The sequence below is a fragment of the Aphelocoma coerulescens genome, chromosome 2, assembly GCF_041296385.1.
Source record: "Aphelocoma coerulescens isolate FSJ_1873_10779 chromosome 2, UR_Acoe_1.0, whole genome shotgun sequence".
Lineage (NCBI taxonomy): Eukaryota > Metazoa > Chordata > Aves > Passeriformes > Corvidae > Aphelocoma > Aphelocoma coerulescens.
This window is the reverse complement of record NC_091015.1, coordinates 44,743,021-44,767,445: the sequence shown is the minus strand read 5'-3', so window position 1 is coordinate 44,767,445 and position 24,425 is coordinate 44,743,021. Positions and strand designations below refer to the sequence as shown.

Sequence of the window (24,425 nt, the reverse complement as noted above, 5' to 3'; positions counted from 1 at the left end):
GCTTTCTTATTACAGTGTTATTTATTAACTATCTTTCTAGTTTGTGTCCAAGTTTGTACAAGGAAGTATGTACATGGCAAATACAGCACTGCTGGAAACTGGGTTGAGGTTGTCTTTTTCTATGTGGATTATGAAAGCTGTGGAGGTGATTGATTTTAGAGCATATAGTGTTCCCACCCATCATGTGCATCTCCACCATTATAGGTGCAAGTTGTCTTTTCAGGGTCCTACTTTTGGATCATTCTACTTTTGGTAATGTAGCTATGATAGGCAAAGTACATCACTGATTAGCTTGAAACACTCTGTTCATATTTAATCATTGTTCTTGTAGTTTTCCTCTGGGCTTTGAGCTGTCGCAGATATTTTATGTAGGTAGAAAATGCCATTTTTCTTTTGCTAGAATTCTTCTGGGGAGATGCTGTCAGAGTGCTCCATCACATGTGACAGATCATCACTTACAGAGAATTATCTCTAATACAAAATTGAGTTTTTATCTTGAACTGTCGTGTCTGAGAAGTCTTGGCTGTGACACAGGGTAGTGAAAGGAGCTGGATTTAGTAGCTGATTCCTCTTCCAGGACTGAACATATCCTATCTCCCATACCCAGTTTTGTCCTTAATCTCGTAACAACTGCCACCTCCCCTTCATGGGCTAACAGGTCTCCTCAGTTAATACTATCTCCAGTGCAGCCTCCCCCAGCATTAGGCTGTGCTCACATTATAGTGACCAGATTTTCAGTCCAGAATTATGTGTTGTCACAGTGCTGACACCACTACTGCTCCTCATGCACTCTGGCTCTTACTATTTGTCAGTTATTAGCTGTTAAAATCATGTTGGAAACAGTAAAAATACTCAGTTATCAAATCAATCCAACAGTCTCCAAGCAAATAAACTTTAAAGAGTGAAATGTATGCTTCTGTACAACTGTGTGACAATACATGCAAGCACAGAATATTGCACCCTAGAGAATGATGTTTGGGAAATGCTGTTTCCAGACTGCTTGCTGACTGCTCCCTGACAGAGGCACAGGGCTCTGAAATGCAGTAACAGCCATCAATCTCCTGGGAAATTCCCTACTCACCTCCACAATTACAGATTCCTGGTCGAAGATGTGATCCTTATTCCTCCATCCAACAAAATTGCTTTTTTTTCAGGAATTCTGGCACAAATAACAGCACCAGTACATTACATAAAAAGGTATTTGAAGATTTTGTTAAATATTCATAGTTGGAAAATTTAATCATTATTTGGCTAAGGATATATACCAAAATCACAACAGTTATCATCAATTCTGGAATTCAGAACAGAGACAGCTGAATCCTAAAGCTTTTTCTAAGATTTCTGTGAGGTTTTGCAGTTTTTTTATGCAGAGAATAACACATCTGAGAATAAAAGAAGTGCTCATGCCGTGAGCTGCAGTATAAAGTCTGTATTTATAAGAGTGTAACAAATTCTTTTTTACTCTTTTACTAGACACAAAAAATACTGGAACTCCCCAGGACCTGGGACCCACACAGACATGCTTAGTTTGTAATCAGCCCATAGGATTTGTATTTCAAAACCCTCTTCACCAATCAGTAGCACGTTTAAGAATGCCTGCTAAGTACATGCCACTGAATAGCTATGCAGGCATTAGTGCACTTTGTAAAACAGCATCTAGTGAAACCTAATGTACGTGGCATTCAAACACAGACTGCTGCCTTCTCATGAAGCACTTATTTGTCAGTTTATTTTGCTCCTAGCCACCTTCTGAGGGGCTTATTTTTTTTCTGCCATTACACAGTATGTTTCTTCTGCTACTTTAAAAAGTGGTAGATGTCATTTCCTCCAATTTATCGATGGAGGAAGCTGAGGGCCAGAGAACAAAGTGCAGGCCTTGGAGTTCCCACACTGTTTCCTGGCCGTGCTGCTTCCCTCTCCCACACAGTCACCAATGCACAGGCCAATGCTGCAGCCAGCCAAGAAGAGTCTCTGCTCCCCTGCATTTATCTCCATGGAAAAGAGGTAACTAATGAAACACCCAAGCTCATTCAGAAAGATCTTCTACAGACTGCAGATAGCTTAACAAGGCTGGATTGCTCTGGACAAACAGGAGAGGTTCATGACAGCTGAATCACTATTTGGTCGTGCTACTCCCACTGCAGCTCAAGTTGCCTCCTTTCCTACCACCCTCCCACGCCACCTCTTGAACACTCACCTCCTCATCACAGACACACACATCCTCCTTCCTCTCAACTCTGCTGTGCCAAAGCAGCACTAAGTGGGAAGTTCTATGAGCTCAAGTGGCAAAAGTATGAACCTCAAAGCAGTGCACGCAGCTAGCCCCAAAAAGAGAAATTAAGAGTTTGGTGTTTGTACCTGACCACTCTCCCAGCATCACTGCTCTCTTTGCCACACCAGATGATATCGTAAATGGAAGAAACACTATCTTTTTTCTCAAAGTACCAGTAACCAACGGGAAGCATTAGGGATCTGTCAGGATGGCACTGGGACTGTGTCATCCTCTGGTTACCCATAATTCTGGGCTAATTTTTTTTTGAACACCCAATTCTGCTTGTCTTTCTCTTCCTCTGTGCTGCTTTTCAGTCCATAAGTGCTTTTCAGCTTGGGGCTGACTACAATGGATGCTCCCCTAAGCCTGTAAGGACTTGTTGTTCTCTTGTATACAAAGTCCTATTTCTAATCTTTCTGCTGTGCTCCTTTTTGCTACCCTGTGTTTCTACAGCCACCCACAGAACAGAGGTGATGAGTCAGAAAGGGAAGTTTAACAGTGTCCAGAAACAGAAATAACTAGAAAACTTTTACTTAGGCAGTTTACTGCCTTTTTCTTACTGAGAACAAACAAGTTGTAATGAATAAGGAACATCACACAGGTTAGTTTTGAAAATTATCAGACTGATCTGTCCCACAGCTGCTTTCATAATACTGAGAGCAACAGGAATCAGGGAGTGTTGAGAATGGTGGAGGGTTTGATTGAAGTGTTTACAGGAGATCAAAAGAGTGAAGGTCTTTACAGGATACATGCAGATTTATTAAACTTTAAACCAAGTTGTTAAATACTCCATTTAGAAAGCTTAATTGGTCAGAGTGAGTAGGTGTGACCAGAAAAAAAAAAAAAAGTGGTAAAGTCCTACACCCATTATAGTCGAAAGAAGCTAGCTGGTGACATCACCGGTTTCAGAATTCTGCTTGTGGTATCAAAACCCCATGGGCTCACCACCGTTCAGCAGCAGCACTCCAACTCTCAGCTATATAGGGATAAAACAATTTCACAGTGAGGAACGTGCCTTTGCAAGGGCACACTGTGCCATGATTATGGCTGTATGATTACCTTTCTTGCAAATATCATGCTTTGTATTAATTTTTAACCTTCAATTAACACAAGTGCAAACGCAGGTAGGATAAAGCTCATTGGAACATTATTACACCATGCACAGGACACCCAGGAGCTTCCTTGATCTGTGCAGCAAATGAATATAACAAGAAGAAATCAGCATTACTTATAACATCCATGCCAGAGAAAACTATATCAGGAATTCATATAAATGGAAAGGATACTCAAGCACTGCAAGAGTAAAGGACTGGGTCCTTTCAGATTAGTTTATTTCATTAGTAGACCAGTGTTAAAATTTTTGGAACTCGCTTCCAGTTTTCACGCTGGCAATTCTGAATCACCTCTCTCTGCTCCTTCAAATTCAAAACAGGAAAAAGTGAGTACAGTAACCAGCCATGGAGTCTTACAAAATTATTCTTGTGCTGTACAAAGTAGCTGAAAAAATGGCTGACTCATACAGCATCTTTCACCATGTCTGCATGGGTCAGTTTGTGAAATTGTGCAGGGCACCATTCTAGCATTTTTTGCTGCAGCACCAGAACAACATGAAGATATAAAAAGAAAAAGGGACCTGAGAAAAAGGGGAAATTTTGCATCACTGCACTTAAATCCCAGTCCTACTGACTTGAGTAGAAGACTATTGACATCACAAGGGCCACAGCTTCACCAGTAGAGCCTGGCCCCCAGCTCTGCTTTGAAGGCTTTTGCTGTTTTGGTGGCATCACAAGGCTCAGGAGTGCCCCTTGGTAACTGCTGCTGGGGGAATTCCTGGAGAACAGAGTTGGCTCCTATAGCTGCCTGGTGTGTTCAGAGGATGGAAGGCAGGGTCCTGGATCTGTGCTTAAATATCCAATGGCTGCTATGTACCACACCAAGAAAAGCCAATGAGGAAGGTGATGCCTTGAAGTGGCTACCTGAAAACAGAGGCTAGACAAGAATAAGAGAATAAAAGTAGGTATTTATTTGAAGGGCCTTCAACAGTATCCCTTGGGAGTGTAAAGCCTACAAGGAGCTCCACCCAAGATGGACACTGGGTCACAGGTTCTTCATACTTTTATAAGTTTGGTCCATTCGCAAATCAGGGTTAATTCTCCAATTATAATTTCAGTTAATGATGCAATGGCCCCAAGTTTGCCCCTCCTCTTCAAAGGCTTTTAGTTTACACATTTTGGGGCCTGGGACAATCAAGGTGTCCTTGAAGAGCAAACCTAGAGAGGGTTTGTTATGTCTAACCAGCATGAGAGAACAGTAGTTAACAGGCCAACAAAACTTCAGAGTTACACACTAGGCAGTACAGGATTTGGAAAATACAGAAGTTAAAACCTAAGGCATCAAAGGGAAGAAGAATGCAGATGAGGTTTAGAGAGGTGCTCCTTTTTCAATCAGGCACTGTTTATCCTTTTTCTTGTGTTCAAAAAAAGAACTGTTAGTGTCTATATGGTTAACCTGGATGTGAACTTTTCCTTTTACAATATACCTTTGACATATACCCATACTCACTCAATGATTATTGGAGCCAAACAAAAGCAACAAAGGGAGTCAGACAAATAGTCACTCATATTTTGGCTCCATCTTCCACAGTTAAAAACTACATAAACAGTTCAACTGCATTACAGCACATTTAAGAAAATAAAGGCCCCAAAAAGTGCAAAGTCAACCTATGATTAATTTTATTTGAGTACTTTGCTGGGTCTTGGTTGCATCTTTCTATATAATCTAAAATAAACATTGTAAAAAAAAATGGACCAATAATATGGATGCAAAGAATACTTTTAAGAAAATACAACTGAAAAAAATACACTCATACATGTGGTTTTGAAATTATCATTACTGGGCTAACAATAGAGCCAGATACTTTGCTTGCAAGTGTTTATCCTGAACTCTTTTAACATGCAATATATAAACTCCCTAAAGCATTTTTAGCTACACATCATCTTTCAGAGTATCTGCTTGACTCAGCTCATTTTAAGAATTTATGGTAAATACAGATTTGGACCGAGCATGAATAATGCACAAAAGTGACCTCCATTTTAAGGAATCAGCACTAAAATCAGATCCTAACAAATTTAAAGGGTCAGTTAACTAAATACATGTATATTAACTTTTTAAAAGATATATTACCTATCTATATCACTCAAAAAATATTATCTTCCTTTTTAACAAGGTAGAACAGGATCAGCTATTACATATATTGTAAGAGTTGAACATGCAAAATCTCTCAGTCCTTGTCTATGTGATAACCATTTTTCACTTACTATTTTTTGCCTTAAAGGAAAAACCATCAAACTGTGTCGAACCCTTTCAACGTTCCCTCACCTCTGTTCAGATTGCAATGTGCTAAACAGAAATACACAAATGCTAAGAATACCCAAGACATCAGTTCTGATTACCTGGTTGGAGGAAGAGACTCTACAGAAATGCTTCATTTGTGATATAAATTATGTCATTCTGTAAATGCCATGCAAACAGCGGTGGGGCAGGACTGCAAAAGGAGCCTCACTGGTTTTTAGGCCTCTCTGAAGCACAATGCAAATGGTGATGACATTTTTCCACAGCCTACATCTTTCAATTAGGACTAAAAGTCAGAAACAAAATTCCAACAGCCTAGGTTTTGGGATTTCTGATAAACTGACCTTGCATATTTATAGTGCAGATGGATCTTGATCTAATGCAGTTATTTTGCAGTAGATAAATCCAAATCTAAATCACACTTACATGTGATAGATTTGGCCCTGGAAGACTAATTTCACAGTAGCTCAGAATACAGTTAGCAATGTGAATTTCAAGTTGCTTCCCATCAGCTTCAGGTTCCATCAGAAGACTTTCAGCTGCCAACACAGAAAAGGGCTGCCTAAAAAGCAACATTTGCAGGTGCGTACCACAGGTTAAATGCTTCATTTTGTACTACACTGAATGGAACTCACTCCTGGGAAGATCATAACATTAAGGCATACACAGTCTGTAACTAGACACTGAAAGAGCTTAACACCTTCTAAAACTGCTCCTAACCCACACAGTTTGACATTTAGAAGTGCAGGCTTAAGATGTGACATTTTCTATGCAAACAAACTGTTTTCACCCCACCCCATCCCCGTTTTAATTTTACAATGATGAGAAAATAAATGAAGCCCCTAATAATTCAATGAAGTGCAAGTGTAACAATGTTCTTGTTCAGAGCTCTATTGACTTTTACAGGATGTTATACATATGTAGATATTCATTACACTCTCAGTGCAGAAAGAGCATCCTGAACTGGTTAAAAAAATAATCCATGTAGAATCTATGTCTTGAAGACCTCTAATTAAAACAATGCTTTTTAACAACCATCACCATCTTCTCCTTTTCCCCCACAACTGAAGAAAAAGTGCATTTTGATCTCTGTAGGATTTCACTTGTTTTTCTTCAAATTTATTAGCTTCTGTAATTATATAGTCCATTTTATTGTTAAATCAGAAACAGGAAGAGAACACTCTAGGTTGGTATAGTCATTTTACAATGAGCATATCAGCTACAATACCTTTACCTAACGTAGTCAGAAAACCAAAACAGAATCAGAACAGCAACTGATTTATTTTTTGACAAACTTGCTTATTGAGATATCACCTATTCTGTAAGGAAGAAAATACTGAAAAAATAAAAAAGTTAAAATTTAGTTAAAAGATTTACTTGTTTGGGAGCAATTTCATAAAACTTTTTTTAATATGAGCACTTCACTTCACAAAATGAAAAACTATTTACATCATTTTGCTTGCGGTTTGGTCACATTATCTATACACATTTGCAGATCATCTTAGGCAAAATAGGTATGTATCTTCTTCTGACATAGGCTATCAGATTGATTGCACATTTTCCTTTTACATAATGGCTCTCCTATAGTGCACTGAAGTCAGTGATCACTGTCTAATTACATTCTCATTTTAATTTATGGCTCAACAATAAAATCAATACCACTTCAAACCCAAATATCCGAGCGGCTGAATTACATATAGTGTGAAACATGTGGATTCCACTTTTTTAGACCTGATTTTTAAAAGAATAATATATCTCACTAGCACAATTAACAAACTGTGCAAAGAAAGAAACAACTTTTGCATCAAACTGGTTTGAAAATCAAGGCATCTTGCCAAATTCTGCCAACTGATTTCCTGCTAGTTACATCTCATTTGAAAAATGTTCATTTCCTGATGGCACTACAATGAACTTTTCAGCACGCGATTACTGAATTACAGTATCCTTTACATATATATGCTATGTTTAGGCCAATAATGTAATTTCCATGTCACACAATATCATTGCCTTCACAAGCAGAGTTGCTACATACATTCACAGTTTCAATAGATTGTAATTAGCTTCTCCAGTTGTGCTTTAAAAGTTCCGAATATTTTCCAACAGTAAGTGCAAAGCAAATGTCCTATGCAGCTACAATTGGTCACAGAGTTATAAACTCCAAAATTACGAGAGGAGCCTTCTCTCATTCTCCATTTTCATCACCTGCTTTTTCAGGTATGACCTCCAGACTTCGACGAGGCTTTGAGATTTCTGCATTTTCAGTGCCTGGCTTATTAAGTCCACATGAAAGAGTGGCATAATGGATTTGCTTCAGATTCTCCAGTGCTTCATTTTTAGCATATTTGAGAAGATCAGCTTGTCCCTGTAAGGAAAAAAACGCAGTTAGAATACATATTTGGTAACAGCATTCTCCTTTTCTTTTACCCTTCTGCTTATTTCAGATTAAAAGTATAGTTGTCCTGCTCAAAAAAAACCCCATCTAAAAAAAACAAAAGAAAGACAAAACCCAAAACCAAACCAACCAATCAAACAAACAAACAAAATCCCCCCCCCAAAAACCAAAACAAAACTCAAATATGGATTTTTCTGATATTATAAAGAATCAAGCTCTTTGCTGTCTCTGAAGCCAATTGGCAGCATCAGCAATGGGGTATGGGTTATTTCTGCCTAACAGTTTTCAAGAAAGTAATCTGTGCTGTATTTTTAATCCATGGGGACTATAAATGTTTCTGCATAATGAAAATTGTAACAATTGATTTTAATACTTCAGGGAACCATTTAAAGCTTTCCTGGTTTTTTGGTTCTTAGGGATATTTTTTTTCTTAGCAATGTGATTCATTCAATAGTAGGATGGTAAAGGATTAATGCTTGTCAATGCATGGAATATGAAAACACAGGCTGACGAGCAACATATAAAAAGGACAATGATGACAAAGACTTCACAGGGCTGTCTGCAGTTCAGCACTATTGCTATCCCTCTTTAGAATTATAGAATCATTTAGGTTGAAAAAGCCCTTTAAGATCAAGTCCAGCCATTAACCTAACAGTGCCAAGTCCACCACTAAACCATGTCCTTAAGAGCCACATCACTCTTCCTCTTTATAACGATTAAGTTGTAAGCAAAGCTATAAGAGAAATTGTCCCAGGCTGAGGTGATTTGGCTCTTGTTCTACAGTCCTCCATCTCTTTGTATTGATTAAAACCCTATAACAGCATCAGCTCTCACTGGCAGACTGTGGACAGCCTTCCCTGCAGCTGGTATCTGCCTACCCTGCCCACTTGCAGGGAATGAGCAAGGCCATAGCACATGCGGAGCACGTCTGTCTTACTGGTGGGCACAGAAAAGTTCAAAAACAAGAGGAGAAAGTCTGCAAGGGCCAAAGTGATTGTGCTGTGCCCACACTCCTGAGGGAGAACTGCTCCACAGCTCACAGGAAAATACCCCTGAAGGGGAGAGATACACACACACAAAAAGTCCAGGTATTGTAGCTCCTTGAGACAGCCGGTACCAGTGTCCAATAAGGTCTGAACACTGACTGCACCTTCTCCTGTCATGTCTGTCCATCCTGGGTACATTCTTTCTCCTAACAGACACTTCTCTTGAAGACATGCTAGTGTATCTTCCAAAGATATGCTGCTTCTCCTCTGACAAATAAGGTTGAAGTACATCTTTACCTCTTGATTTTTAAAATACAGGAGGAGAGAGAGAACAGCAGTCAGACAGAAACGTGTGCACTTCATGGTGTGATACTTCTGATGCTTCTTTAGCAACTCAAAACATAAATACTATCCAATGAAGTAAGCTCACTTATGTATTTGACACACACAGATTAAAAACAAATATTACTTTCTTCAAAGAAATAATGTCCCCCCTCCGCTTACCCAAGACCATAATAGCCAAAGTCTTTTTTTCTGATAACTAGAGAGGAAAAAATCTAGAATGCCATCAATCACAGCACAAACTTCAGTAATATTTTCTTCTAAAGAAAACCAAAGAAAAAATATTTTTTTGTAAATTGCATACTTCTTTCCAAACTAACAAACAACTAAAAGCTAATTTAAAACACTCCAGCACACTAAATGAGTCATATCTGGAGTGCATCTGTTTCTAGCCCAAGTTCTATTTTACATGGATTAGTAGAATATAGTTCTGGAATTTTAATCAAGTTGTTTATTATAGGCAGAGCTGCTAGCAAACAGTCTATTAATAAGGTTGCCCAAAACTTCTCAGTTAAAAAAACACCCCTGCTCTCAGTTACTTATATGCTTGCCAAACTTTAACTACTTAAGCTGATACTTTCTATGCAGGATTCTTGCCATTGGCAGGTTTGGCAGACTTCATTATTATTTCTGTTTAATATTATTCTTTAACCTTATCCATATGGTTCATTCAGTTCTGAGAACAAAGATGGGGAAATGCCATCAGAAGTTCGTTAACAATCTTCTATACTTCCTTCCCTACTCTCACTTGGGGTAGGGACTTGTAATTCAAATGACTACAGGGTAGTAGGTCCAAGTTATGAGCTTTTAATAAACAAAAATCAGATTTTGAATGTGGTTACTACAATCACTCAGGATTCCACTCCTGATCATCCTTCATCTCTTGACAGCTCCAGCAATGTGGCAAGACAATGTATATTTCATTCCCACAGAATAATGAATGTGTGTTAGGAAAAAAGTTGTTTTTTTCCTGGATGGCTTCTCCAAGCCACCAACATTGGGTTGCCAATGCAGGCAGCCCAAAAGCCAGACTAGAGGAGGAAGGAAGAGCCTGAGACAGAGACTCTGGAGAAGAGTTGGATGGGAAAAAGGAGGGTGCAAGAGTGATCTCTGGGACTGACCTGGCAAGAAGCCTAGGACTGCAGAAAGGGAAGCTGGATTGCACTACACAAAGCAGATACTAGATCTTACTGCAAGAGGAGATTGTGAAACACAGACACAGTGCAACAACACTGAATTTGGATCTGACAGGTGAGCAGAGAAAGGGGAAGATTAAGGCAACATTTGGGGTTGGAATACAGAAAGAAAAGAGATTGAAAAAATTCACCATATTGAAAGAAGCCTGAAAATTACAGACAAGTAGAAGGACTAACAACTCAAAAAACAGTGAATTGATTGGTAATGAGAATAAAAGCTGGTGAGAGAGAAAAACAAACAAAAACACTGAGCAGGGAGAAGGCTGCTGAATGCAATGAATTGGGTAAGGTGATGAGAAAATGAAAATTAACACTCATTGGGAAGGATCTCTAGAGGTGGCAAGGAGAAGAAGAAACTATTAGGCACCAAGTGGGAACAGAACAGTGGATGTAGGAAAGTGGAGAACAAGGAATCAGGGGTTAGCAGGAATGGCTGGTTTTCAGCAGGGAACTGTGAGTGTCTGGACAATTCTGATCAGGGAAGATGAACTTCGAAGACAAAAGAGGATCTAGGACAAAGGGCTGGATTATTGCAGACAAGGTGTTCAGACCAGGGTGAAATAGAAAAATGGATCAGTGCACATTACTCTCTTCTCCAATGCTCAGAATTTATTTCTGAATGCCATTGAACTCAGAAAAATGTTTGTGAAACCTTGTTTTCATTATCTGCTGGTACGTCCTGATCTCAAGATAAAACAAGAGCCAACCACTGCTACCAAATATGCCATGAGCTCAAGTGAGAGAGCTCTGCACAATTGATATGAAATGCCTAGTTCTGTTGATATACCACCATGAACACACACACTGGGGAAATAAAACAGCATGCACCTCAAAAATTCAAGTTGTAGTCACAGTGAACACTGTTGAAAAGTAATAAAATGGATCCGAAAGGCAGAAAATTTTAAAAGTCAGATCAGGAAAAAGACTGCCATCACACACAATTAAACAAAGACTTTCATTCTAGTTAGGTATCAAATGTCTCTCCTCCAAGGGCTCTCAAGACTCAGTTTCAATTCTTTATGCATCCTGATTTTCACAGTAGGTGTCATTAACTTAAAAGGTAAGTTAATAGCAAAGTCAGTTGACTGCAAGCTGGAACATGGGAATCTCTCAGATCTATGGACTACCCAGGAGTCTTTCACCTTCTCAGCAGACCCAAATGACTGTAGCAGCTTGCTCTGATAAAAGGCACACTGTAAAGTCAATACAAGAAACCTACAAGGAGCTCAAACTTTAGGGCAAGCAGATTTATCTTAAGGGAAAAAACCGAAAAACCCGTGTTCCAAGAAACAAAGCAGATAACTCAATGCTGGGATCTGAAGCAGTTGCAGAAGGAAACCAGTGTGTTTCTTTCTGTGTGGAAGGGCTGTCTTCACCAGGCTCTCATCTCAGATGAAGTCAAAACGTAAATTAATTTAGTCCTTAGTGTTGTCTGGCAAGCACACCAAAAACCTGAATTTACTTCCAGCACTGCAGTTAACAGGGAGCTTGTGGTAATTCCCAGCTCGGAGCAGGATGGATCTAGGCCTTGCAGAGCATTGGGAGAGTGCTCTCCTCACAGCAGCACACAGCAACCACTGCTCCCTTTCCTTCACCATGGTTAAAATTCACTTAGAGAACTGAGCACTACGTAACTTGAATATTTCATATTTACAGGCTTCAGAAAAAGTTGTTTTCTAGGCAGGCATGAAAAAAGACCTTAAAGAAGATCCAAGAACAAAACTGATATTCATTCAGAAGCTTTTAGTAAACAGCAGCAATAAAGAATACGGACTAATTTGAAAGCCCAAATCAGTACCCTTTATACCACTCTGGCCCAATACGCCCGTGTCATCTAGTCTGATTTATTTTTTTCTTAAATCATTCTTCAAAACATTCTGTTTGTTCTGAAACTTTTGGCTAAGAGGCAGTGTTTTTATATCATAGCTTCTTAACAGTAACTAAAACCAAACCCAAAATGGTTCCTATCAGTTCCTGTACATGAAAAATGAGATACCGTTTCAGAGTCAGTTGGATATAGAATCAACTAGAATGTCTCAGCACAGCTACCTTTATGAGCTGCTATGTATTCACTCATGATTTTTCATTAACTGGTTCTTCCCTAGGTGTGTTAACCTGAAAGTAAAACTGTACAGATGACATTTGAAATAACTGCATGAGCACCATTTCCCTCCCAAAAAAATCCCAAGAAACTCTATCACTAATGACTGATCTTTAGCTCAGGATCTGGAACCCGAAGCTCCTATCAGGAAATGTAAGAAGCCAGTATCCCTTTCTCAAAGTGCTCCTCAGAGTACAATAGAACATTGCTTTGAGCAACTTGGTCGAGTGGGAGGTGTCCCTGCCAATGGCAGAAAGGTTGAAACTGGATGATCTTTAAGTTTCTTTCCAACCTCAGCCATTCTATTATTCTATGACAAACTGCAATGTTCCGTGCCAGCTGACGTGTTCTGAGTGCAGTTTTGGAATCGGGACATAAAGGCCTTAATTCCTAACTTCTAAATAAGGGTTTAATTAGGAGCCAGAATCCCATCAGTCCAGCAACATCAGAGACTAGTAGCTTCAGATATTTAAATTGAACTGGGATGTCAGATGTCTTCCGTGGATCTACAGGACTAGGCAGCAACTAGAGGCTTTGTGAATGTTCCATGGCTGCTAGAATTCACTTGGCGATTTGGTTGGAAAAGTTCAGATTATTTTTTAAAAAGTAAGAAGCTGCAGTCCTGTAAGTGCTTTGAATGTTCCATTTATAAATACATTTTTGAAAATACTGTAGGTGCAGAACCAATGCTATTACAGAGATAACAGATGCCTTGCATGGACTGCATGCCTTGCAAGAGAAAGTAATTTACATTGTCTAAAATGACATGTCTAAAAGTACATAGCCAACATGGAACATATAACAAACGCTGAAGTAAGGAGTCCCATCTTCATTCCAAGTACTTCCATTGAAGTCTCCCTTTGTGTTTAGAACAGCTCTTCATTGCCAAGACTAATTTACAGATGCTGTTATGTTCCTCCTATGGGCATCTCAAATTCTGAGCCTTATAGAGGGTTTTTCTCAAAGTTTTTCTATGCCAGACAAATCCATAAATTTTTACAATAGGTTGTAGGAGTCTGCTGCAACAGCACTTAAGAGTGATTTTCTTTCTTCAGCAGCGTACTTTTGGCAGAAAATGTGATTATCTATGTTTAGAGAATATGAATTCTATCAGCCTGAGTAGTAACAATAAATAAATTACTAGCAAATAACCATCTATTTGAAAGAGATGAATATTCAATCTCTAAATCAGGCAACAGACCAAATTTACTTTAAGTGATGTTCTGAAGTTAAATATCTCTATGTATATACATGGGGTGAGTAAGAATGGGCATTTGTGCACATACACATACACAAATTGGATGGAAGCATTTCAGCTGAATTCAAACATACTATACTGATAATAAATTTGGCCACATGGCTTCAAATTAAAAAAATTAAATCCTTTAAAACAGTAACTGTAATGTATGTGCATGCAAAACACACATAGATATTTAATAACTACATCAGATGTTCTAAAAAAGTTTCCCTAGAATTAAGCTGTCAATTTTGTTATTTTATCAAACTTTCCATTGCATCAACTGTAGTGAAAATGTCCCAATTGAAAGAGAACAATCAATATGTATCTCGAGGGTAAAATGCAGCTTAATCGGTTTGGAAAATACATTAGCCACACCATGTGAGCATTGCATGAGTCCTCTGGGTGGGAGCTGAGGATGGCACTCATGCAGAATTATTTAGTAATGCTGTTCAGAGCCACACAACAATTCCTATATCATAGTCAAGAGTCCACATATTTATTGTGTATTTCCATGTGGATTTTTGTACTATTTCAGAAGGAAATTAATTTGAAGAAGGCAGGGAATTCATCAGATAAAAGAAATTCACAAAGTGGATCAGATTGTTGCTCTTCTACTCAACTTCTACTCAAAAAAACATGGACTTTTCATCCCTGTTCTCTCCTAGTTTTTGAGGACTGGAAACATGGAAATGGAAAAACAGATTGAAATTATGATTGTAGATCTTTTTCTCCAGACAGGAAGAGTAGTGTCTTAGAAACTGTTTAACTTCTGCTTAATTATATGACACAAGAGTATGGTTGCAGCCCACAGTTAAAGAGTGAAAAACCTCAGTATGTCAGTTCAAACAAATCTCAGCCTTTAACTTTCTGTACGTCTAAACATGAGCAACAGCACTTAGCAGATGCCCATCTGAATTGCAGTACCTGTAAACAACTATTAAGATGTAACAACATACCAGAACTTTCTGTAACACTCCTGTTAAGGTTTCAACAACAGGTTGATTAAAATCTCACCAATTTTTTTAACTGAAGTATTAATTATGGGAGAAATTGTACCTTCCTAAAGAAAGAATCTTAATCTCTGAGTAGAAAAAAACCACCAAGTCAATGTTGAAGAGATTTTCTCAATCATTTCTTCAAAAGGAAGACCTTTAATTTCATAATTTTGTTAATCCTAAGGACATGCACACAAGCCCTTCAGTGCTCCTTGGAGCCAGACCTACCATGTGGCTTCTCCGATTCCTGGCTAACGCAGAAATCACGACTTCACATTTCAGTCGCTCACCAACTGCAAACCTCCCCCCCACCAACCCTTATGTTCAGAATGTAAAGCAGAGATGAAGCAAAGGTACTGCTGTTTCAGGCAGCATTAAAATAGATTTGCCTATTCAAGCCGGTATCTGACACCTTTGACAGAAAAGAAGGAATAAGAATTTATTTCTTTGACATTTGCCCAAACCCACTGAACTGACTCTTCTCTATCCCCTCAGAAGCACAGGACTGATACATGACACATCCCATACACTGTGTTCAGGAAACTCTGTTCTGATACAGGAAATGTGATATTCTGGTCCTTTACCTATAAACAGAACCTGCATGCATATTTTTAGAATGTATTAACTGTACATGCTGTAGCAAATTTCACCACTTTTTGATTCTCCTCGGCATTGGATTTGTGCAGTATAACACAAGAGAGATTGGAGCACCAAGTGACATCATGCAAAGCTTAACAGTTCAAACCAACAGGGAAAGCTGGAGAAATACATATGCATTACTGCTTTTCCGCCATAGTTCACTGTAAGAAGAGAGTACGGAATGGTATTTTCAAGAAGAACTAAAAATAAAAACTACGAGGAAGAAAATAATTTTCTTTATAATTAAAACAGACTTTATAGTTTAATGTAGTGAAGAAGTATTTGATTGAGTGGGAGAGAAGAACTCATTAGTGGATGTAAACACAAAACTTGAATAATTTGGGCTAGAAGAATAGTGTCAAGGGAATAAATTAAGGGAAGCAGTTTTGCTGTCTCTATAAATTTTGATATACTCTGCTGAGATAAAAGGCCACTGATAGGAAAAAACCTGAACTGTTCTAGTTTCCTGAGGGTCTCTGGCTGAAAGCTTTTCTTATACTTCACCATTTACTCTTTTGTCAAAATGTAAGCAAACATGCTCAACAAAAGGTAAAGAGTATCCAGCTCATACACTCTATTTATTCCACCTTGGATTATGAACATAATTGCTTCCACCATTAATCACCATTCATCACTGACTGCAGTAGTAACAGCTTCCCTTTTGTTTTTCAGTAACTGCATTAACCTTAACACTTACTCCCTTTCAAATCACAAAACAGGGTTTAAACAACACCATAGCTTCCTTCCAGCCCGACCCACTTGCAGAAGTCAAGACTCATTGTTTCAGCCAGGTATTAAAGATTACCAAGGATCCCTAATGTTAAAAGGTTACAAGAAGAAAATGTTAGACAAACTAAATGAAGTAAGCTTCCATAACACCACAAGAGAATAACAAGTCACATTGAGAGTCTGCTGTGTTTCAGGTTATATAAGCTAAAATGACTATGATTATAGAAGTGAATAAATCCAGTTGAACTGTGACACAGAGTAATGACCAGTAACAATATTAGAATGACAGTTTTGAATAGAAAAATACAGTAACCAAAGGAAGACACATTACCTTTAAAATTGTAATGTTCCACGTGAAACTTTCTACTGATTTTTGCAGTTTTCTTTCTTTTAGGCCTTCTCTTGCTCCTATATTGTGCAGGTTTTCATGAAACTCCATTGCTGTGGAGAATAAGAGGGAGGAATATAGTATCTATTTTAGTACATTTTTGTGATCCCAGAGATAGCAACTTGAAACTAACGTGGCAAAAAGACAGTGAAAAAGCTTCAAAAATTTTATTCTTCAAGCACAAATCCATCTGATGTAGTAAGATGGAATGTTATACAACATGCCAATATATACAAATCTCTCTAAGCCAAAATCCACTGAAGCACCTGTTAGGTCATTGCTACACAAAGATGGAGCCCAGCAAGTATTTCCTACAGAAATATAATCTCTAAGCACAACTGAATTTGTTGTACGACACGTAAAAACCTTTTTGTAATTGCTATAGAATGGAAACAGTAATTTCATTAACTACTCTAGCCAAATTTATTTTGTGCCTTGCTCTTTTATGCATTTACATCACAGTTGTCCAGCTTACAGCTTATATGGTGGCGTCTGCCCAGAAAATAAACACTTTACCTTATCCCTGAGGAGTAAAGGAACACCTGTGAAGGAGGAATGCCAAGTGAACTTGCCAAGGACATTTTACCACACCATGTAAACTACTGTGTCCACAAAACCCATAACCAACAAACTCCAAATCAAAACATTTTGGTAGAATTCCGATTTCCTTAATCTAAGCGCTGAGCAGACCAACCAAAGTTTGGGTTTTTACCCAGCACACTGCACGGATAGCAGAAACATAATTTGCTTTCCATGCTGCTGTTACAAGCCATATAAAAATAAACTTTAAACAGTTTCCTTCACACAGGAGAAGTAAAATGTCCTTCTATGGGTACACACAGTAACCTAGCATGGATTACAGCTACTCTCCTATGAAAGTCATACTTCAGTTGTGCCCTCAGGATCTCCATCTCTAATAACATACAGGGTATTTTGAAGTCAAAAGTTGGCATTGGTTGTGACCTACACCTATGAACATAAAACCAAATTATAGTATTAAGTAATTAATAGTATTAAATAGTTAATTTATAGTATTAAATAATTAAAGTACAAATTATAATTTCAACTATGTTGGTTGAGATCTTCTATTTGCCCAGTGAGTGTATGTGCTTCAAAATTTACATGTACTTAATTACCATGAATAAGCATACAAACCTGGGCTGGCTGTCAATCTGAGACAAGACTGACTTTTAAGGACATTATAAGTATCTCTTCTTCATAATCTCTCTATCCCACACTCATGTCTCATTAAAAGAAAGAGAGATGACTGAATGTTTTCATTGTACATTCCCTTAGCTTACTCCCCCATATGCACACACACATTTTTAAAAGTATTCACAGATTCATTTGAAAGGCAAAATTGTTCTTTCTACCTTTTCTTACTATTTTAAATTTTGCTACACAAAAAATAAATGGCAAATATTTTCCCTGAATTAACATACTGTATCATTTTTATTTCAATCACTTCTCTATAGCTCTGACTCTGCAGTCTCAAATAAAATGTTCATACTATATTTCCCCAAAACAGATTTCTAAACAGGTGAGAAATTAAAGTTCATTAACCCATCATTGTTTCCAAGTATGCACTTTTTGTTCACATCAACTAAAATAATAAACTCCCAGTATGATTATGGAAAGATTATACACAGATCCATACTTACAATATTACATTTGTAGAGCCATCACAACAGTACAGATTTTCTGATCTGTACAATGAATTCTGAGACATACTGGTAAACTTTTGGAGTTCTGTACCTCATTTCCAGCTTTACAATTACTGCTTTTTAAGTCATTGGACACCAGCAATCAATCATAACTTGAACTAAAGCCACTCAGAGAGATACAACAATCATGCTGAGGGTCTGCATATTAAATATGAAATTGGTACTTTGTAGATTTCAGATTATTCTGATGTACATGAAGTCCCTGATATCACAGAGACAATGGTGACCATGTATTTTGCCAGCCAGAAAACCTCCTTTTTTGTTCACTAACAACCTTCTGTGGTGATGCTCTTCCTTGTCTACACTCATGCTACGATAAATCTGTGTTCTGCCAAAGCCATTCCACCCCAGCTAAGTACAGCTGGCAGTTGGCAGGAACATCTCATCACCCTTCTTCAGAAAATGAAACAGTCAAATCATCCTACCAGGGCACACACCTGTAAACCCTCAGCTAACAGGGGCCTCCTGCTTAAACAGCACTAAACACCCCCCTATCCTCAACATCTCTCACACACTGGCCAACTCCTCATCATCATGCTACACTAAATCTATGCTACTCTAAGCCTAAACATACAAGCAGGAACAAGTAGATTTGAATTCTATTTCTGCTTCCATTACTAGCTCTTGCCTGATTAACTGAAATTAATTATTTCATCTCTTTGTCTCAGTGTTTCCTTCTGCTGAAAGGAATTAATTGTATTCACTACGCAATATATGGAAAACTAAATTTTAGAGCATGAATGCAGCACAGCATTTAACTGTTGATTATGTCTCTCTTGGTACTCCTCTTATATGTTCCCACTTGGTTTTCTTGCACTTTGCCTTGGAACTATTTAATGCATCAACTATGACAAAGGAATAACACAAGTGTTAAATTCCAAAATTAAACTTCTTCCAAGATAACAAAAAAAAAAAAAAAAAAGAGGAAAGACATTCTCATTTACAGCTAAATTAATAAAATAAACTACGTGTCCATACAAACTCATGTAAACGTGCCTTTAGGATATGCTTACAAAGAAAACTCAACGTTAAATGACTTTTTAATATACACAATTTTCTGTCTCCTTGCAAGTAAAAATTCAGCTCTCACTCTCATTAAGATATAGTAAACAAGTCACTTTTATGAGGCTTAATTACTTCTCGATTTATTAGTCAATTAGTAATTTTGAACTGCCTGAGAGCTCTTGAATGATAACAGGCATACTATTACCCTGACGTATCACTCAATATGTTTTTGCATACACCATCTCAATCAAAGAAAGCACAAGTTAGTCATATTTTCCATTTATTGTGGCAGATATTAAGAAAAATATAATTCACAACTTTCTGAGTGACCACAAAGAATATATAGGATGTGTGCTCTTCGGTTTGGATGGTATGTCCTGTGTTTTAATTTTTGCCCATTGCACAAATGTATTTATCTACAATGAAATTATTATTGATTCTTGCCTTGAGCCAAAAAGCTCAGATCTAAAAAGCTCTTTTGACTGGAGATGTCAACTTTACTAAAATCCTTATTTGCATAGAATCATTGAGGTTGGAAGGCACCGCTGGACCAATCCCATTGCTCAAAACCAGCATCAGAGAGAACACGTGGCCCTTGATGGTATTGAGGTGGCTGTTCAATATCACCAAGGGTGGATATCCCACCTCTCCTGAGACTGAATTGAGGCTGACTGGCTTGGTCCTACTTTCTAGGTTTCTTTAACCTGTTTGACTGTGGTAACTCTACTGCTTATGACAGTCTGATGAGGTTTCAAACATCATTATTTGGTCCCTTTCTGACTTTCTGCTTGGGGGCACTAAGGGCACTTAGTTTGCATACCCTGCATTAAGAAGTCTGGTCATCACTGCATAAGTAAGGGTGAGCTGACAGAAGCCATACAATTTCCTAAGCATTTGCAAAATAGAAACTGATTCAAGTCTTCCATGTTAGTAAGACCAGCTTTCCAGTGAAACGTTCACCCCTGCTATTGCAAGGCATGTAAATACACTGTAATATATGGAACAAAACAGCAGTAGCATGATTCAACAGCAGGTTTTGACACTGAACAAAATACTGCTGACAAATATTCCTAATCATAACCAGATATTTCACAGCATATTCTTCTCCTCTGCAGTACACTTGTTTATTCTAAAGCATTCTCATAAGCAATCCTTCAGTATTTCCAAATAATATTTTCCCCATCAGTGCTGAATCTTTCTGGTTCCCTACAGAATGCTGGTTATTTGAATTTCATAATTGTCTCAGCTCTTCCCTCTCTCAGACTCTTTCCCACAGCCCTGCAATGCATTAGATGGCTTTAACACTTCTTCATTTCCCTGGGAACACCTTACCATTCAAGAAGTTACTCTGAAATTTTACGTACAATTCTCTCCTCCCATTTTCAATAACTTCAAACAGCGTGAGGAAAAGAGAAGTACTGTAACACTACTCAATGCAGTAGGAACCATGTATCATTGAGGAGACTAACAAAAATTTGCTTGGTTAGCCTTGCAAAAAGAAAACCAGAAGAGGAGCAATTGCTCTCTTGATACTCTAGACCAGTCAGGTAAGACCTTGGACCTCAAAGGATCACTTCAGCTAAAGGACAATATTAGGATGCATGTCCACCAGCAAAATCAGAATTCATGTAAAATTTATTACCACTGTAGATGTGGTTCTGTAATCAGCCTTGAAAATGAGAAAATTACTCAGATCAAAAACTCATATCGTTTTAAAATACAGCTGGACATGATCAATTTTCAAGAGTTGTACTGGGAAGCAGACTTAAGGACCTTACAGTCCTGTGTTTCCTCAACCAGCTGCAGGATGACCTACAGTATTACATGCACAGGATCTCAAACCTGTATTATTTATGCTTAACATATTCTGATGGAACAATTATGTCTATAAACTCAACAAGGACTAAACAACAGTATAGAAAGCAAGGTGTCTCATTGCTGAAGTATGAAGTAGGTGTCTCATATTGAAGTATGACATATTTCAATAACAAAACTTTTTCCTAAATAAAACACACAAGGCAATAGAACTTTGAGCCATCACTTGTCAGAAACACTTCCAGACTGGAACTTCAGCTTTGTTTTATGTCCTGGATTCTCAGTATTTAATGTTTCACCAATGTGTTCAGTAGATAAAAAACCTTTCAGAACTTACAACATTCATATGAGCTTAAAATAAGTGTTATGGTTCTGCTGATGCTTGAAATGCTGGAACAAAGATGCCCTGCATATTGATATAGTGCCAACACTGTATCTTCACAAAAAAAAAAAATTATTTGGTGATATATCTCAAGAGCAACATTTTTTATACTATTAAAAGACACTCATCTTCAACTGTATTTAGCTTGAAAAAATAGTTTCTTCCTTTCTTTAAAATGAAGCTGCTTCATATGCAATTCATTATCCTTAATTACTAACTAGAAATGACACCTGTTGGAAGTTGGTTAGCAATTCCTCCCATTAGTGGGCTTTCACTATAGTTCCAAAGTACCATACTTAAGATATTTATTAAAATGTGACATATAAAGCAGCATAAGTGAATCTTCTATTTTTAACTTAGTCAAGAAGCATATATTAAAAAGGAAAGTGTCCTTAGGTCACTGAGGTGCATGCAATTATAGTTTTATATACAATATATGTATCTTTGAACACCCTGATGATAATTACATGTTTATTAAAATCAAGATGTGAAAAGAAACTGGAACACAGAAAACTGGAGTACATGCCTGTACGATATGAGTCCAGGAACTGTTTGGAGCTCTGAGATTTGTTTGCTTTTGTAACAGTTCCTATCACAAAGCCCTGGCATACAACCTCAGTTTATAGCAAAAACATTCACACCTTTTCTTTAACTGAGAACCAAGAAACTAATTTTTCAAGGAATCCTTAGCAAAGCAGCAAGCACAACACTTGCTTTACTGTATTTCTAAAGCCAAATCTCTCCTTGACATGCTCATTTGTTTTCTTTGATGAAAGCTTTCTTGCCAAGAGATGATTTACAACCTAGCTGAGACATGACTACACAGCAGGTGGGCTCCTCCTGGTATAGGTTTTCTCTCTTAACAAAGAACTTTATCAGTGAAATAGCACAGTGATGAAACTCTGGCAATAAATGCATATACTGAGTAGGTCTAATGTGAAATGAGAAGCAAACAAAATTTGACTGTGTCTATATTAAATACACACTGGTAATACTCCAGGTATGAAGCACTTAAATTCAAGTCAAGTCAAATACAGTTTATTTCATTTCTGGTAGAGCGCTTTGATTTAAAAGCAAACAAAATACTTTTCAAATGAGTTATAAATACAAAATAAAACTAAATAAACATTAAATATTTTTAAATGGAAGGAAAATTCCTCACAGCTTTTGATTAGATTACCAGACCATGCCGGTCTACTACTATGTAGACTCATGTCAAACACCTACAAAGATTCTGTGAATAATTTGCATACACAGATTTGTTCTTTATAAGAAAAAAAAATGCAAGAAATCAGTTTATATATTCAAATATTTCTTCCTACACTGTGTAGGTTAAATGGCAATACACGAAACTAAAGAATCCTATGAAAGGATTTAAGCTGTAAGTATTCATTTCCACATACAAATATTTAATTTGCTTATACAGCCATTACTCTTGGCCACATCTTTGAAAGCTACAGCTCTAATTTTTCACGGCATTAAGTAAGTTTCTTAATATTCTTATTTTAGATTATATTCCTTAAACAGTCAGCTATTTCAGCCTCACAAAAAATTTCCTCTTAAAATTAATTTTATCAGAAAAAGCGATTAGGAAAAGAGTCTAGCTTCCAGATCATATCAACAATAAATCAAATCCATCACATTAGAGAAGCAACAGAAGTCACTATACTTGTAAATTCTCATATATTTTCCTTACAGTACACTCTTCACACAAAGATTTAAAATGAACCTTAATAAACTAATGCTTAAAGTACCTCTGTATTTTCTAAAAATCACTACTAACTGCAAAAATGGAGTCTTAGCAGGAACAAAGATTGGATGCTGAAGTAGTTCCAAACACTTAGTTTCCACTGAAGACACTGAAAAAATTTGACTCCATAACTAGAGAATCAGAACTTCTTGGCAGATTCAGAGAGTATTTTGCTGCAAATTCAAGATGCTCAAGGTACGAATTATTTGCATTCAATATATTTAGATTATTATTTGACAAAAGAATACATTACCTTAATTAGTTGTTCAGTATTTTTTAATTACTTCAACTTTGACACTGTGCACTAAGTGGAAATGTTCCTCAGACACAGAGAGACATGGATGTACTGCCTCTACTTAGGTGGCTGAAAACCATTTTGGTGCCTGCTGCCCTATTATTCTTGAAAAGTCGTAAAGACAAATTCCATGCTTCAGACAACCTTCTTATTCCAACATTCCAAACAAGAATGACATCACAGCCTGCTGAGCACCATCCTTTTTGCATCCTTTCTTTTAAATTAGTGTTTAGTCTTCCAATCCAGACTCGTACAGTGCCATATGCAATCACAGTAATTCAGTTTTCAATATAAAAGACTTTCTTTAAAGCTAGGAAGCCACTTAAAACTTAAGATGGTCACTAAATTCTTTAAGAAACACCGTGAGAAGAGATGCAAAGTAGTTGCAGTACCAAGCTTACACTGCTATGAAGATAAAAAGAGGACAGGTGTAACATCTATGCTACAACTTGGTAACTTTCAAAGGTTAAGTAACCAGCTGCACCCTTCCAAACACTTTCCAGAACAATCCTATGTAACCTTAACCTTCTAGATACCAAAGTGAACAAAAAGAATAACAACTGACAGAACTCAAAAAACCCACACCAACACTTTTTCTGTTCCTCCAAAATAACGCTCCTACAAAATTCACAGAGAACCAGACCTTCACATATTAAAACAGTTGTTCTGGAAAACTGACTCATGGTACCACCCCCAATGTACAGAAAACTTTACTCCACAAAGACATTCCTCTGTGAAGACAGACTATATTTCTGAATGGGGGCGAAGTTCAGCCAGCCACTTCATGTATGAGAATGAATTAAGATTGTCAATAAAGGGCATA

General features: G+C 37.5%; 1 protein-coding gene across 3 annotated transcripts in view; it reads right to left on the bottom strand.

Annotated features, from left to right (window-relative positions):
- Positions 1-6,750: 6,750 nt before the first annotated feature.
- The window catches only part of PLCL2 (phospholipase C like 2), a 100,893-nt gene continuing 83,218 nt past the window's right edge, over positions 6,751-24,425 (bottom strand). For all 3 annotated transcript variants that reach the window (XM_069007241.1, XM_069007243.1, XM_069007242.1), the window contains 2 exons: positions 16,575-16,684; positions 6,751-7,985 (listed from right to left, as the gene is read on the bottom strand). In XM_069007241.1, coding sequence (XP_068863342.1) covers positions 7,806-7,985; positions 16,575-16,684 — 290 coding nt within the window. In that variant the 3' untranslated portion in view covers positions 6,751-7,805. The remainder of the gene's footprint in view (positions 7,986-16,574; positions 16,685-24,425) is intronic.